Source organism: Moschus berezovskii, chromosome 12, assembly GCF_049115385.1.
Source record: "Moschus berezovskii isolate FMDL1 chromosome 12, NW_MosBer_1.0, whole genome shotgun sequence".
Lineage (NCBI taxonomy): Eukaryota > Metazoa > Chordata > Mammalia > Artiodactyla > Moschidae > Moschus > Moschus berezovskii.
The window spans coordinates 15,784,141-15,799,084 of record NC_142471.1 but is presented as its reverse complement, the minus strand read 5'-3'; the positions used below and the strand labels follow the sequence as shown (position 1 = coordinate 15,799,084).

The 14,944-nt window shown below is 42.3% G+C and overlaps 1 protein-coding gene across 1 annotated transcript in view; it reads left to right on the top strand.

Annotated features, from left to right (window-relative positions):
- Positions 1 to 14,944, top strand: part of CCDC6 (coiled-coil domain containing 6) — a 112,443-nt gene that overhangs the window by 59,663 nt on the left and 37,836 nt on the right. Inside the window, exon 3 of the mRNA XM_055425668.2 lies at positions 9,968 to 10,096. Within this exon, the coding sequence (XP_055281643.1) occupies positions 9,968 to 10,096 (129 nt within the window). The remainder of the gene's footprint in view (positions 1 to 9,967; positions 10,097 to 14,944) is intronic.

The following is a 14,944-nucleotide window of genomic DNA, read 5'->3' as shown; positions in this document are numbered from 1 at the left end:
AATTTAAAGCTTTTCTACAAACAAGAGGCAGGGGGGCCAAGGCCGGGGGCGGGGTAAGATGGAGGTCTGTCCCTAGGGTGGTCCTGCAGGGTCTTACCCGGTTTCACTATCATAATTGCATCAGTTTATTATAGACCGCATAGACTGCAGTGCACTGGAGCCCCTTCCTTGCAAAGTCAGGAGGATTCTGGACTACCCAGATTGTTCATTTAGAGCTAGCATAAAAAAAATGCTCTTATGATTGGCTTAACTGTCTTGTCAGCTGTGATACGATTCATTCCACTGGCCGCTTTTAAAAACAAAAACAAAAAAAACCCCTAATTCCTCTGGCTCACAGTTAAGCACCGGCCACCAATACCAACTGGAAGACCTATTGTTGCTGAGGTGGATAGCTATTTTAGCCCCTGTGGATTTTCTCACTTGCTTTTATGTAAGCCCAACGCATCAGGTTCACTTCCTGCTCTTGGGAAGCCCTGTTCAATTGTTGCCTACACTTTTCTCCACCAATACTGCTGCCAAAAGTTAATGAATATATATATTTTTCTTTATTTAAAAGCCTGGAACAGGACTGAGATAGGAGTACCGAGTATTCTATATCTCTGGTTTTCATTCTAATCCAGTTTTCAAATTTTAGACCTTAAAATAACAAGTTTGTAGTCTTGTCCTGTAGAGTCACATTTGAAATTGGATCTGGTCCTCAGAAAACAATGCCACTGTAGCTATTAATATAGTAGAAATGATGGTACTCATTCTCTTACTGAGGAGACACATTTTTCTTATTGATGGCGGAAAGCACTCAAAGACAAAAGTTTTCTGGATCTGTTGTTAAGTGGCACGACTTATTGTTCCTATTATTGACTTGGTCCCCGAGGTGAGAACGCCTCTGGGAATTACAGCAGTTGCAGTTTCCTAGCATCTGTGGAAAGATGATAGATGGAGGGAAGGAAGGAAGTTGTGGGCAAAAACCACTGCTGAAGCCGCCACTGCCAAGTGATACAGAGCTGAGACGTTCGGAAGGCTGTTCTGTAAGAGCATTATTCTTCCATCTGTGTTCGCACGGGAATGAAACAGAGTAAGGCTTGCGAGAAGTCCCTGAATCTGCCCGTTGACCTAGACAAAGGCTGACATTCACGTACCTCCTCTCTCCCCGCCCCTCAACCTGGAGTAGTAGTCTCCTTCCGTTCCCTTCTGCACGGAGGCAGGTTTTCTTCTGCGGTGTGCCCTTCTTTAGTCCCTTCAAGGCAGTATCCGTGGAGGGCAGACTTGTCTTCAGGCCCTAGAAGTGAGCGTAGAGGCCCAGTTCTCTTCTCAAGCCTGCATGCTGGAATCTGAGGCATACAGATTTTACTCCAAGTTCTCCAAGTCGCTAAGATGGCAGTGTAGTGATCTTGTTTGTTCAGGCAGCAGAATCACATGTCAGGGTGATAAATATGTATGAAACCCTGTTTAGTTCATTTTAAAGCACCGAGGCGAACACTGCTGTCACATCCATTCAGGTGAAGACTTGTTCTCCCGTGGCAGGGGAGAAGAAACCTTGAAATATGTTCTTCATTAAGCTGGCTCGACCAGTGGCCCTCTTGGCTTTTAGTTTTTCAGGGCTATTAATGCCGAGCGGAAAAATTGCCCGTCACCTAGTAGCTAACAGAACATTTGGGGCAAAGTTGAGTTGTGTGGTTTTTTTTGTCATTCTCCTTGTTTTTCATTCCACATTATCTGACTCTCAGCTCTGTGTGTTCTTTGTTTCTTTTCATGGAACAGGGGGCTTATACATTGTGTTCATGATACATCTGCAGAGGGCTTCTGGGATGTGTTTATTGCATTTTAAATGCCACAACCACCAGAGGCCAAATTATAAGGCAGAATTTTCCTGTTAGCAGGATGCCAGAAATCTCTCAGGCCAATGTAATTTGCATTATGATTAGAAAATACAGTAAACTTGAGGCAGTTCTTTTAGTCTTCACAGATCACTGAGTTTGTTGTTTTTTTTTTTTCCCAAAAATGTGTGTAGTATGTTACCATTATGGCTGGAGTTAATGTGCCAGCCTGGATTCCCCAAAATGTAAGAGCAAGGGTCAGGGCTGTTGACTTCTTTGACAAAATATGGAGAAATGCAGGTAGAAAGTAAAAGTATGAGAAGGAAATGAAAAATAATAAGATGAAGCTGGAGTGAGAAGTTGCTTTACTCACTAGGGTAGAGGTAAGTAAGCATTGTTATTTCTAGTTGAAAAGGTGAATCTTGGAGATTGAAAGATAGTTGGCTGCACTGTAGAGGGACTTGAACTATCACTGGAAATGCTGTGCAGATGGTTTCAAAACTTTGCAGTTATAAATGTCGCAGTGTTTTGCATTTCTTAGGTAATTTTTTTTTTTTTTCGTTTTAAAAAGTTTACAGTCAGCCCAGTTAGTAATTGCCTTAAAATACAGAGATATATCCTACTACTAATTATCTTTACTTTCCTTTTGTTTTTTTATTTTCCTTTTAATTTATGATAAGGTCTCAGCTTAGAATAAATTCTTTCTTTGGGTTAAATATTCTTTACTCCTCAAAGAAGAAAGGGTTAATTTTTATAAAAAGGATTTTTATTTTGCAGGTTGACTGCAGAGCCTCAAGAATTCCTTTATCTTATTCATGGAGCATCTTTTTTAAACCTTCCTCCTAACTAGATTTTTTCAAAGGTGTTAACACTTTAAGCAGCATGATGCTATTAGGAATCAAATCTCGGAAGGTCAGACTTAGCCCCTGAGGTATTCTAAGTAGGCAGGAAGCCTCGTATTGGAGCCCTCCACTCAGGTGAGAGCTTGTCCTCAGTGTTGAGGAGGCTGACAAGAAAATAACACCCAAAAAATAATTTATTTTGTGGAAGGGCCTACCGATTTATTTTCCTTGCAAAGTTATGTATACTTTTTCCCTTTTTGAAAATGACAATTAGATAGTTCAGGCAAGCTTCACTGAAGCTAAGTGGAAGAATTAACAAGATCATGAAGAACTGCTGGGGGGAGATCTGGGGAAGGTGGAAATTGAGAGGAGACCCAGCACCCAAGGCTCCCTTTTTCCTGAGCACATTTGCTATTTATTTGTTACAGAACAGCTGAGAAGCTGAATTGTGCTTTTGGCAGTTGTGTGGAGCTGGGGTTTCAGAAGTCAGAGCTCAGGGCTGGCCAAAGGTGGGGACAAAGATAAATCACCCCCACTTGAATCTGGAATCATGAAGAGCTATTCCGTCAGAAAAGAGTGAATTTTTTTTTTTTGCTTCATCTGGATGAATCAGAGAACACAAAACTTTGGTTTTGGATTAAGGCAGACCATGCTCATCCCAGCCTGAAGGAGGGGGAGTGTACATGATGCTGAGCGTGTGTGGGAAGGCGCTGTGGGAGGTGTCTTTGGAGCCGTCCCAAAGTTCCAGAAATTTGGAGGAAACGGCTTCAGGTACTCTAGGCAGAGGATACAGCATGGTCAGGACTGTGGGCTTGCGGTGCAGTGGCTCTTGTTGTTAGCTTGGTGACCAGCAGGACTTGGGGTCTGGAAGCCCCTGGACCAGAGTGGTCTCCAGACATGTTTGCCCAGGATGATGGGTTTCATTTTTCTTTTTTTGATGTGGACGATTTTTTTTAAGTCTATGTTGAATTTGTTACAATATTGCTTCTGGTTTATGTTTTAATTTTTTGGTCATGAGGCATGTGGTCTTTAGCTCCCTGACCAGGGACCAAACCTACACCCCCTGAGTTGGAAGGTGCAGTCTTAACCACTGGACTGCCAGGGCAGTCCCTTCAGTTTTTAAAATGTGGCTGTTTTTTTTTTTTCCTCCAGGAAAAGGGTCTTTAGAGAAAGACATGAGATGGGCCTTTAATCATAGTCACCGCCACTCTCTGTGCTGAGATTCATCATTGTTTGTCAGGTGCCTGGACCCTGAAGGCATTTGTGTGTGCGAACCTTAGACTGTCACTTGGGCTGTGTGAAAGTATGGAGAACTTGCAAGGGGGCTGGATCGAAGGTGGACTTGAACATCGTTCCGATGAGTTTGGGCTTACTCTGCAGGAATGAGGGAGCCATTATAAGGTTTTGAGCAGGGTGTTGAATGAATAGAAAACCGTACTAGTTTAGTTTAGCATGATCTACACTGGACCTGGGGTATCGATTAGGAGCTTTGGCAGCGGCCCAGTGAAGAGGAGTAAAAGACTTGAACCAGAGCACAGAAAGCGCAGGGTGTGTTGGACAGCTGTTCTGGGGGCTGACTTAATGCCATTTGGTAACTGATGAGATGGGAGGTATTGACTGAGAATAACAGTACCAGTAACCCAAGGGGGAAGGAGGTGGGCTTAAGTGTGGGCCCAGGAGGCGTTTAGTGCTGATGCACTGAATTGAAGGTGGGAGGTTGACTTTCTGCTCAGCAGCTGTTCAGATTGGTTTGGAGACTCAATGCTGTGAGAGACTCAATGTTTCTTCAAAGCCCGTGTTAACTACTTGCAACAGTAAGTCCCTTACACATGAACCTTTAAGCTGCAAACTTCAAAAGATGCGAATGTTTGTTCACTTGTCCATTCACGTTAGTTAGTTCACATGTCCAGCGTACGCTGTCACACGCATGCTTCCTCTACAAGTGGTTGTGCTTTTGTGTACTTGCTGTGCAGTTCTGTATAGAGTACAATATCTTTATTTCAAGCCAAAGATGTCTGGAAGCAAGGATAAAAGCAGCCCTACAGAGCTGATTATGTTAGTCAGGTACCTAGGCTTACTTTGCCAAATTGGACTTAAGAACATGCCCTTGGAACAAAACTTGTTCGTATGTAGAAGGCTTACTGTGTTAACTGCTTGACAATTATTTTTGGCCATCCAGTGAATTAATGTAGTCACTGTCCTGTGGTGGCCTTTACCTGGTTCAGTGCAGGTGGCTCTAGTTATTGGTAGTTGTCAATAAATGAGGGATGTTTTTTGCAAAACTTCAGGTCATACAGAGAATGGTTAGCATTGACTAGTGTAAACAGAACTGGGGGCATCTTGGGTTTATCCTCAAGTTGAATTGAAAAAGCTGAGTCCTGGGCTGGTGGCAAGCAGGTGTGCCTCCCTTGGCTCTGGGTGGACCAACAACAGGCCCAGACTTGCAAACACGCTTCGCCAAGCCTGGGATTTGGCAAACCTGCTGCATACTGGGTGGGTGGGCTGGCTTAGCAGCCAGCCTCCACGGGCACCTGCAGTGGTGCCTGTACCTGCTGGAGACGGTTTTGCCCAGAATAAAAGCCATTCAGTGAAGAGTTTTTGAATCTCTGATATAAGAAGCCTGGTTCACTGAAGTGGCTCCAGAGAAGTTTGGAAATTATGAGAAAGACAATTATTGGTAATTCAATGATGCTTAGGCTAGTCTGTGTTAGATCAACTTAATGCTATACTCATGTTTTTTAATGGCCTGGAAATTGGCTTTGGGATTTCATATGTGAGTGGATACAATGAGAAAATGCTCACATTTGACTGCTTAGAATTTTCCAGGTTTGTAGTTGTGTTTTTGCTTATGGCTTTTTCACTTATGTTAATATATTTTTCATGCTGAATCCCAAGGAACAAATCTTTATTTATATAACCCTAATTCCATTGTAAATGTGCTGCTTGTGGATCGTCAGTTATGTAATTTCCATTCTACAAGGTTTCTTGTTGTTAATGGTACAATATATTGCACGGTTAAGAGTTCTAAAGCTCTTCCATAATCTGTGAGATTGACTTTGTAAGAAGTATATTTACAGAAAATGCTGATTCTGACAACAAATTTTAATCTACCTAAGCATTTTACTTTAGATATATTAAAGGCAAGCAAATGAGGTTTTTTTTCCAAACACATTAATAGAATTTACTTGCCTATTTACTTCTCAGTTTGAATGATTTTTGTTCCAGTTCAGGATCTCTGACCTGATTAGTAAGATTAAGAATTGCTTACGACGTTAAGACCTTTGATTAGAAATTTAAAATCACGTCTTAAATTTTATGCCCATGTTTAAGATGCTACTCAGAAATGAAACTGGAGTTTAGTTTTCCTAATAGGTCCTGAAAAGTAAAAGTGAAAGTGTTAGTCGCTCAGTCGTGTCTGACTCTTTGTGACCCCATGAACCGTAGCCTGCCAGGCTCCTCTGTCCATGGGATTATTCAGGCAAGACTACTGGAGTGGGTAGCCATTCCCTTCTCCAGGGAATCTTCCCAACCAAAGGATCCAACCTCGGTCTCCTCCACTGAAGGCAGATTCTTTACCACTGAGCCACCAGGAAATCATCTCTGATATGTCCTGGGTCAGCCTAAACCAGTCGGTTTTTGTTTATGGTATCATGGACTACAGCTTTAAAACAGGCACGTGGAGGGAATTCCCTGGCAGTCCAGTAGTTAGGGCTTCATGCTTCCACTGCATGGAGGGCATGGGTTCTATCCTTGGTTGGGGAATTAAAATCCTGTATGCCGTGAGGCGCAGCCAAATAAAAAAACTAAAAAGAAAAATAAACTAGATGGATTCAGGGTGTTGGTTCAAGTCCTGTTGGGGCCAAATAGTTGAATTTACATGGTATCTGTTTGAAACAAATAATTTCTGAAATTTTCTCAGGCTCGTTGTCATGAGGAAAACTCTGGCTATTAATTCCTGAATATCTCTTTCTCTGCCCTCTCTTCTTGCCATCTTAACTCTCTTCTCATGATTGTTCTGGGGGGTTGTTTTTGTATTTCTTGCTGTATTTCTCTTTTTATTGATGATTTCTTGGTTCCAAGGGAGAACCAGATTTTCTGTTTCTAGAAACAGTGAATTCCAAATACTAACTCTGTGCCCTGCCCCTAAGTTGCCTGTCACCCAAGAGATGGCAGAACAAAACAGGCAGCAAAGCTGTTTGTTCCAGGTCTGTCTTTGGGGAATGTTGAAAACTGTGAGTGTTTGGCTGAGTTATATCTCAGGATGGCTTGATATTTTCCAAATGGTTCATACAACCCAGGGACCTTGCTTGAGTTCTGGTAACGACAGCTGCACCATCACATTTTCCTTTGGGTATAGCTCTTGAAAGGAAAAAGCCTTTTAAAATTGAGAGCTTTTATAGATTTCATTACTAGCTGAATCAGTATTCTTAAAGGAAATACCTTATCCAGTTATTGACGGTGTTAGACCATCTGTCTGTATATGAGTCTTTTCCTCTAGGACAATGAGAATCTTACCTTTGCTCAGATTAATATTCTGTGACAAATTGCTGCCTGGGTCGGGGGAGAGATTTTTTGGCATTAGGTTGCATCCTTTATTGTTTTGGGCTTCCCTGGCAGCTCAGATGGTAAAGAATCCACCTGAAATGCAGGAGACTCAGGTTTGATCCCTGGGTTGGGAAGATCCCCTGGAGAAGGAAATGGCTACCCACTCCATCCAGTATTCTTGTCTGGAGAATTCCATGGACAGAGGAGACTGGCAGGGTATGGTCCATAGGGTCGCAAAGAGATGGACACAACTGAGCAATGAACACTTTCTCTTTATTGTTTTAATTTACTTAAGAGCACAAGTATAAAACTAAAAAAAAAAAGGGAAGAAGGAGGCTCTTTGAAATAAAAGTGGCAGTAGTTGAAAACATATTGGAGAGACTTCCCTGGTAGTCCAGTGGTTAAAAATCTACCCTGCAATGCAGGGGAGGCAGGTTCGATCTGTGGTCGGGGAACTAAGATCCCACATGCTGTGGAGCAACTAAGCCCATGTGCCACAACTACTGAGCCCGTGCACCACAACTACTGAGCCCGTGCACCACAACTAGAGAATCCTTGTGCAGTGAAAAATCACGCACGATGCAGCAAAGATCCTGTGTGCCGCAGCTGAGAACGGCGCAGCCAATATTTTGAAAAGCGTATTGGAGGAAAACACATCTAATATTTAAAGAAAACTATGCAAAAGGTTTAAAAGCTTTAAGACAAAAGTTCATTTTTCTAAAATCAGTAGATATCATTTAAGCTTAGCATACATAAACTATTTTAGGGCAAAGATAATGTCTTAACTATAGATTTCACTCCCTTCTGCCTCTACTGTGCAGGTGGAAGACACACCACACAGGTAATTTTTATAGAATGCAAGAGTCAGATGAAGATGTACTTGTTGCTGTTTTTTCACTCGTAACTGATGCCTGTCCCATTGTGGGTGTTTGTGTCTGAAATGCTGAGAACTGTTCTCAGTCTCTGACCATTCCTCTTAGTTCTTTTAATTACTGCTTGATCTTCCAGAACCTGAATTTTAATGGGCTAGCTAAAAATAGACTTGTCACTGTAAGCACCTCTTCACATCTGCTTGCTTTCTGAGTCCCTGCAAGATTGACCAGCTTTTTTGGAGTTGCCTGTAAAAAACAGGTGGAGGAAAATCAGCATCTGTTTAGTCAACATTTCCCGTGTTGAAAGACAATGTCAAATTTTGAACATTTTTGTTTTCTTTTTAAACACCAAGTATGATGGACAGGGAGGCCTGGTGTGCTGTGATTCATGGGGTCGCAAAGAGTCGGTCACAACTGAGCAACTGAACTGAACAGAACTGATGGTACTTTCAGAGCAATGGAAACTGTTTCAAATGAGGAGATGATTAAGTGTAACCTTTTGAGGGTTTTAGGCCCACTGAGCTCTCTCTCTTGTCCAGTGCATCCTCTGCGGGTTCACAAAGAGACATAGCTTTCCCTGGGCAAGCATCCATGTCTGTATTTAGCCATTTAACCTTCCGAACACCTGGGGCGCACTGGGCACTTGTGGATGGAAGGGTATTTAGCCAGCCCCTCTGAGATTAGCTCAGGATCTGGTAGGAGAACTCTGGTTTAGAGTTGAGAGCATGGTTTGGGCCCCAGTCTCTGCCAAATTCTCCAGCTGGATTACTTTGGTCTGGTAACCTGTTTTATCACATTAGATATGGGGGTTGTCATGCCTGCCTAACACGAGCATGGTACGCAGTGCCTGCCTGAAGAAATGGTTTTGGAGGTAGAATTAGGGAGCATTGGTCATCTTAGACCTCAGAATCCAACTGTGTGCTTCATTGTTTTTAATAGCTTTTGCTTAATTTGCCCATGGTTCTGAAAATATCAGGCCCTGTGGCTCATTCCTATTAACCTCTACTATGAATCAATAGCCCCTCCCAGCTGAGAACATTGGAAATAAGTGATTCATGAGAACCCCAGCTGTGTGTCCACTGAATTTCTTTTATTCTCTTTTGGTTTTGAAGTTTGGAGTACATTTTTTTTAAGATTTCTTTTGCAATGGCACCATAACCTTATCTTTTAATTGCATAAATAAGAGGCTTTCCCTCTTGGTTTTCAGAAAAGATGCAGAAGGTGTGAGGTTGGTCTGATTACAAGAAGTTAATTATGTATACTGATTTTTGCCAAGTATGCTTACTAGTACACTCGTAAATAGCATTCAGATACTTTACCAGATATTTTTTGTGATTGTAACTTCTCTTCCCTGTCTACATACATTGTATGAATGCAAGTAAATTGCATGAATGCAAGTAAGCTGTAATTCATTAAATAAAAACTGACAGTTGCACATTTTCTATTTTTTAAATAATTTTTATGGCCAAGGTATAAAAATTTTCAAGTCTCCAAGGGTTATATGTATGCTGAAAAGTACGTTTCCTTCCTTTCCTCATCCCCAGTTCTTCCCTACAGAGACAACCACTTACATGTTCTTCAAAATTGAAATTGGTATTTAATCATGGTTTGATGCTCTGATAGACATATATATACATACACATATATATTTGTATACACACACGTATACATACATACAGACAAGTGCCTCTGATTATACACTATAATTTTTGGTTATAAGTTAGAGGAATCAGGAGTGGGTTACTAGGTGTACATTTAGATATACGAGCAGAAATGAGTAAGGTAACCTTTATGATGACCTCCTATCCTTGGTTTAACCAGCTTTTAGAGCCAGCATTATCATGGCTTTTGAGTGTCTTGATTTCCACATCTGTGTTTTTTTTTCATTTTCCAGTTGCAGCATGAGAAAGCTGAACTAGAACAGCATCTTGAGCAGGAGCAGGAATTCCAGGTCAACAAACTGATGAAGAAAATTAAAAAACTGGAGAATGATACCATTTCTAAACAGCTTACCTTAGAACAGGTAAAAATGTATGGTTCTCTCTCTGTATCCTTAATTAGGATAGTTCTTTTTATTTTTCTCATATCATCAACTGTTCTTTCAGACTTTTAAAGGTTCTGTGGCATATCAGTGAAAAACATTTTTCAACTTTTTCTTCACACAGTGGGGACTTCCTATCTGAAGTATGCATTGACAGTTCTGCATAGCACCTCCTTACTCTCAAATACTCTTTTGTTCTTTTTAACCACAACTAATAAGGTTTTAAGAGATGTGTTGTGATGCACTGGTTTATGGGCAGGAAATGTTAGGTTCCTTTTGCAAAAGAGGGAAGAATATGTTTTGAACCACAGGATCGCTTCTGTGAAAGTTCCTGAGACAGTGGGACTGTGGAGCAAAAAGTTCTCTTTCAAGGGTTCTTCAGAACAATTAGCATTTTTGTCTTTGAATTATTAGCAACCTTGTATGATGAACCTTGTCTTTTCCCACCTAGATTTGTGGATACAGGTATGGAGTCCTAGACTCAGTCACTCATCCTGGTTCAGCCACTAATTAGTTTTGTGACCTTGCATTAACTTCATTAACTTTGCGGGGGTCCAAGTTTTCCATTTGTAAACAAGAGAAGCACAAGCTCCATTCAGGAGTGGAAAGCTTAGAAAGGTACAAAAGGTGGAAGGTAACAATACACAGTCTGTTTGTCCATCCCCCTTGGTAGACATTAGTATTTGCCTTAGGAGGCCAGGCTGGTCCTTATCTGCCAACCCAGAATCATGGCTCAGCATTATCGGTCCTGCCGGGTTGGTGTGTCAGACAGAAGTTCCTGTTGTCTCTGGCCTAAGTGCCCCTAATGCTGTTCCCATGCTAATTTATCTTCCTGAAGTTGGAAGAGACCAAGCATAGTGTACTGCTCCCTGGTTTCCATATAAAATTCAGTATATTGACATTTTCTATCTCTTAACGATTTGGATCCCAAATGTCATTTTGATGATTTGGCCAAGGCTTCTGTGCAAAGTTGTCTGATTTATCCCAACTTTAGTGTCTTTCATATGTGGATCTTAGTCCATGCTAACTGGTTTTTGAATCACCCTCAGGACCATTCTCATTTTATCACTGTACTTGAGACTGAATTGTTGTGGGATTATCAGGTGTAAGAGAAAGTGAGGGTTTATTTTAAACTAATTGAACTGACTTTTATTTTTTTGTGTTATTCTTCTGTCTACCTATATCAAAGGATGGGTTACAGTGTTTTCCAAGACTTTGAATAATGGGCTTGAAGTTTTTTTTTCCATCCCTTCTAGGTTAAAGAACAAAAAAGTTCCATTTCTATGGGCTGGCTATTTTGCAAAAATCCAGAATAATCTAGTCCTACTATTCCTCTTTGGAATTCAGATGTAGTTTCCAAATTTAGAAGACTCCTCCACCTCTCACAGCTTAAAAACATCTTGTTCCGAAGTCCTCCTGTTTAATTTCCAGGATAGACGGTAGCCAGTTCCATTCACGTTAGTTTTGAAAATTCTTGTGTAAGCCCCTGACGTCTCACAGACTTGTGACTGGTAATTGTTAATCAAGATGTATCCAAGTGACCAAGTGGAATTCTCACCCTGGTTGGTATTGTGAGAACTTTACTTGGTCAACACCTTCTCTGTGATGGCTCTCAGTAATGGAAGCAGCTTCTATCTTGTATTTGCTTATAGATTCTAGAAGAGACTTTGGAACCCTGACCCCCAAAGTTTAGCTGTGGCCACAAGGTGGAGGTAGTGGCCTAGAGTCAGAAAGAGAAGGGAGAGAGGATGGATGGCTTCCCCGTGTTAAGGCTCATTGGAAACTTTAGTAACTAAATGCTTTTAAAACTAGGCACAAGGCATAGCTTCTCCCCAGTTAGTGATTTAGTCCACTGTGAGGCTGCAGTCTGAAACTGCAATACTCTGGCCACCTCATGCGACGAGTTGACTCACTGGAAAAGACTCTGATGCTGGGAAAGGTTGGGGGCGAGAGAAGAAGGGGACGACAGAGAATGAGGTGGCTGGATGGCATCACCGACTCTGTGGACATGAGTTTGAGTGAACTCCGGGGGTTGGTGATGGACAGGGAGGCCTGGCGTGCTGTGATTCATGGGGTCGCGGAGAGTCGGACACGACTGAGCAACTGAACTGAACTGAAGGCTGCAGTCCATGGGGTTGCAACGAGTCAGACATGACTGAGCGACTTCACTTTCACTTTTCACTTTCATGCATTGGAGAAGGAAATGGCAACCCACTCCAGTATTCTTGCCTGGAGAATCCCAGGGACAGTGGAGCCTGGTGGGCTGCCGTCTATGGGGTCGCACAGAGTTGGACACGACTGAAGTGACTTAGCAGCAGCAGCAGCAGCAGCAGCAAGACTTATATCATACCTCAACACTAAAGAAATGGATTTCCACAGTGGAACGTGTACATTGTAAAGTCCTTAACTGGAAACTTAACTTCAGGTGTGGGATGAAGTGAAAAAAAGTGAAAGTGTTTGTGGGATATCAAGTCTTTATTTTATTTTTTTAATTAAAATTTTTTATTGGAGTATAGTTGATATACAACGTTGTGTTTCAAGTATACAGCAAAGTGAATCAGTTATACATACACATAAATCCACTCTTCTTTAGATTGTTTTCCCATAGAGATCATTACATCAAGTCCTTGTTTTAATTAAGATGGAAAAATGTAACATCATCATGAAACATTGCCCCCTTTCTTTTGGGTATGTCAGTGTTCTTGCATGGAGAATCCCAGGGACGGGGGAGCCTGGTGGGCTTCCGTCTAAGGGGTCACACAGAGTCTGACACGACTGAAGTGACTTAGCAGCAGCAGCAGGATGATTAAATGTTGGGGATTTCACTATATTTTGTTTAGCTACAAGTAATTTTAGTCTGTGTTTGGAGAAAACGTTTATGTTCTACAGTAGAAACAAATCTCTTCTGTGTTTCCATGGATATGCTCTGACCCTCTCGTGGCCATCTTTTGGGATTGTCATCTGTATTATAATATTTACTATATATGTCATAGTCTGTATAATATATCCTGTAGTAAAGTTACTATAAGAAGAGCCAAGACAGGTGTTCTATTACTCATTATGAGGATATATATGTGGTACATGCCTTTGCTCTTGTCTCTGACAACACATTTTTAGAACTAAAAGCTATTTGAAAGCATTTATCCTTTGGGTCTGGCACCTTAGCACTGCTTTGTTGGAAGAGTTTAAATAAAGTGTGGGTTTGGACAGGTTACTGGAGAGCTGTCATTTGTACTTCCGAAGGCAGTGTAGGATCGGGTTGGTTCAGGGCATGAGTGATGGACTTGGATAGACCCAATGCCAGCCTTGCTGCAGGAGCAGGGATGTGTGAGGAGCCAGAAATGGGATAGCTCCGCAGTAAACAAGTGAATAGAGGTTCTGCACGGTGTAGAGGTGCTGAGAACACGGAAAAGATGGTGAAGATGTAAAGTTGAATCCCTCTTCTTTGTTACTGGGCAGCGGAAGAGACTGGCTTTCGGCAGACTGCACGTGTGGTGTCTTTGAGGGCGTACGCTTGTCTTCCCAGTGCCTGTCTTGCAGAGGCAGCCGCGTAGCCGTAGTATGACTCTTGCAGGCCTGTGTTGGACGGTGCCCAGCGCTTACCGTCAGCCACTAGCCAACGTCAGGTGACTGCAGAGGTTTGAGAAGACCCCATCTTCCAGGGGCAGCACCCACTTCTCCCAGTGCCCATCACCATATGTAACTTTATCCTAGAAGCAAGGCTTTAGAATGAATGTCAGTCCTCAGCACGAAATTTGTTGTTGTTCTCTCTGTTGATCTGTTGATGGCTGCGCTGGGTCTTCTTGCTGCCTGGACTTGCTCTAGTCAAGGGGAGCAGGGGCTGCTCAGTCGCAGTGTGCAGGCTTCTCATTGCAGTGGCTTTTCTTGTTGCGGCACTTGGGTTCAGGAGTTGGAGCGTCTTCCCGAACCACGGGTGGAACCTGTATCCCCGGCATTGGCAGTTGGATTCTTAACTACTGGACTATCAGGGAAGTCCAGTGGTTTTTTTTTGTTCAATTTTTAAAAAGGTAATAAGGAGACATTTAGAGTATTTTAAGTTCCACAAAGAAGAAAGGAACATTGTCGCTTTCTAGCTCTTCGTACAGTGGTTCTGAGTTAAGAATATAAGACGGCCTTTCTGCTTACTGGTCTAGCAGGTGATACAAGCCAACTGACGTCACAAGCGGTCCACGTACAATTCTGATGCTGCTTATTTTTAGTGGCTGCAATGACTAATTCCAGTGAGTTACACAGATCATCTGTTGTCCGTGTGACGTAGCAGCTAATTGAGTGGCTAGTGACTTGTGTTCAGGTCTGCATCTTTGATTGGTTGATTTTTTCTTTTAAGTTGGAGTAAGGTATTTCCTCAGTTCATGGGTAATGTGGGCATACTGGGTTTTCTTAGAATTCCATTCTTGCTGGCGGCTTGCCCTGGCAGGCTCTGTTGCAGGAGCTCTGAGGAGCAGCTGCTGGCTTTGGAGAACGACCAGGTTCCATGAGCCTTCATTTGCATTAAGGAGAAGAAACTTGGGGCTTCCCGAGTAAAGAACCTGCCTGCCAATACAGGAGATGCAGGATCGATCCCTGGGTGGGGAAGATCCCTTGGAGAAGGGAATGGCAAACCACTCCAGTATTCTTGCCTGGAGAGTCCCATGGCCACAGAAACCTGGCAGGCTGTGGTCCACAGGGTCGCAGAGTCGGACACGACTGAAGCGACTTAGCACACATGCGTGCATAGAGGAAACTTAGTGACCCCTGTGCATCTTTTGAAGTTTGATTTCACAGACTCATCTAAGTTATGGAAGTCTTAAACTTTTTAAATTATAAGAC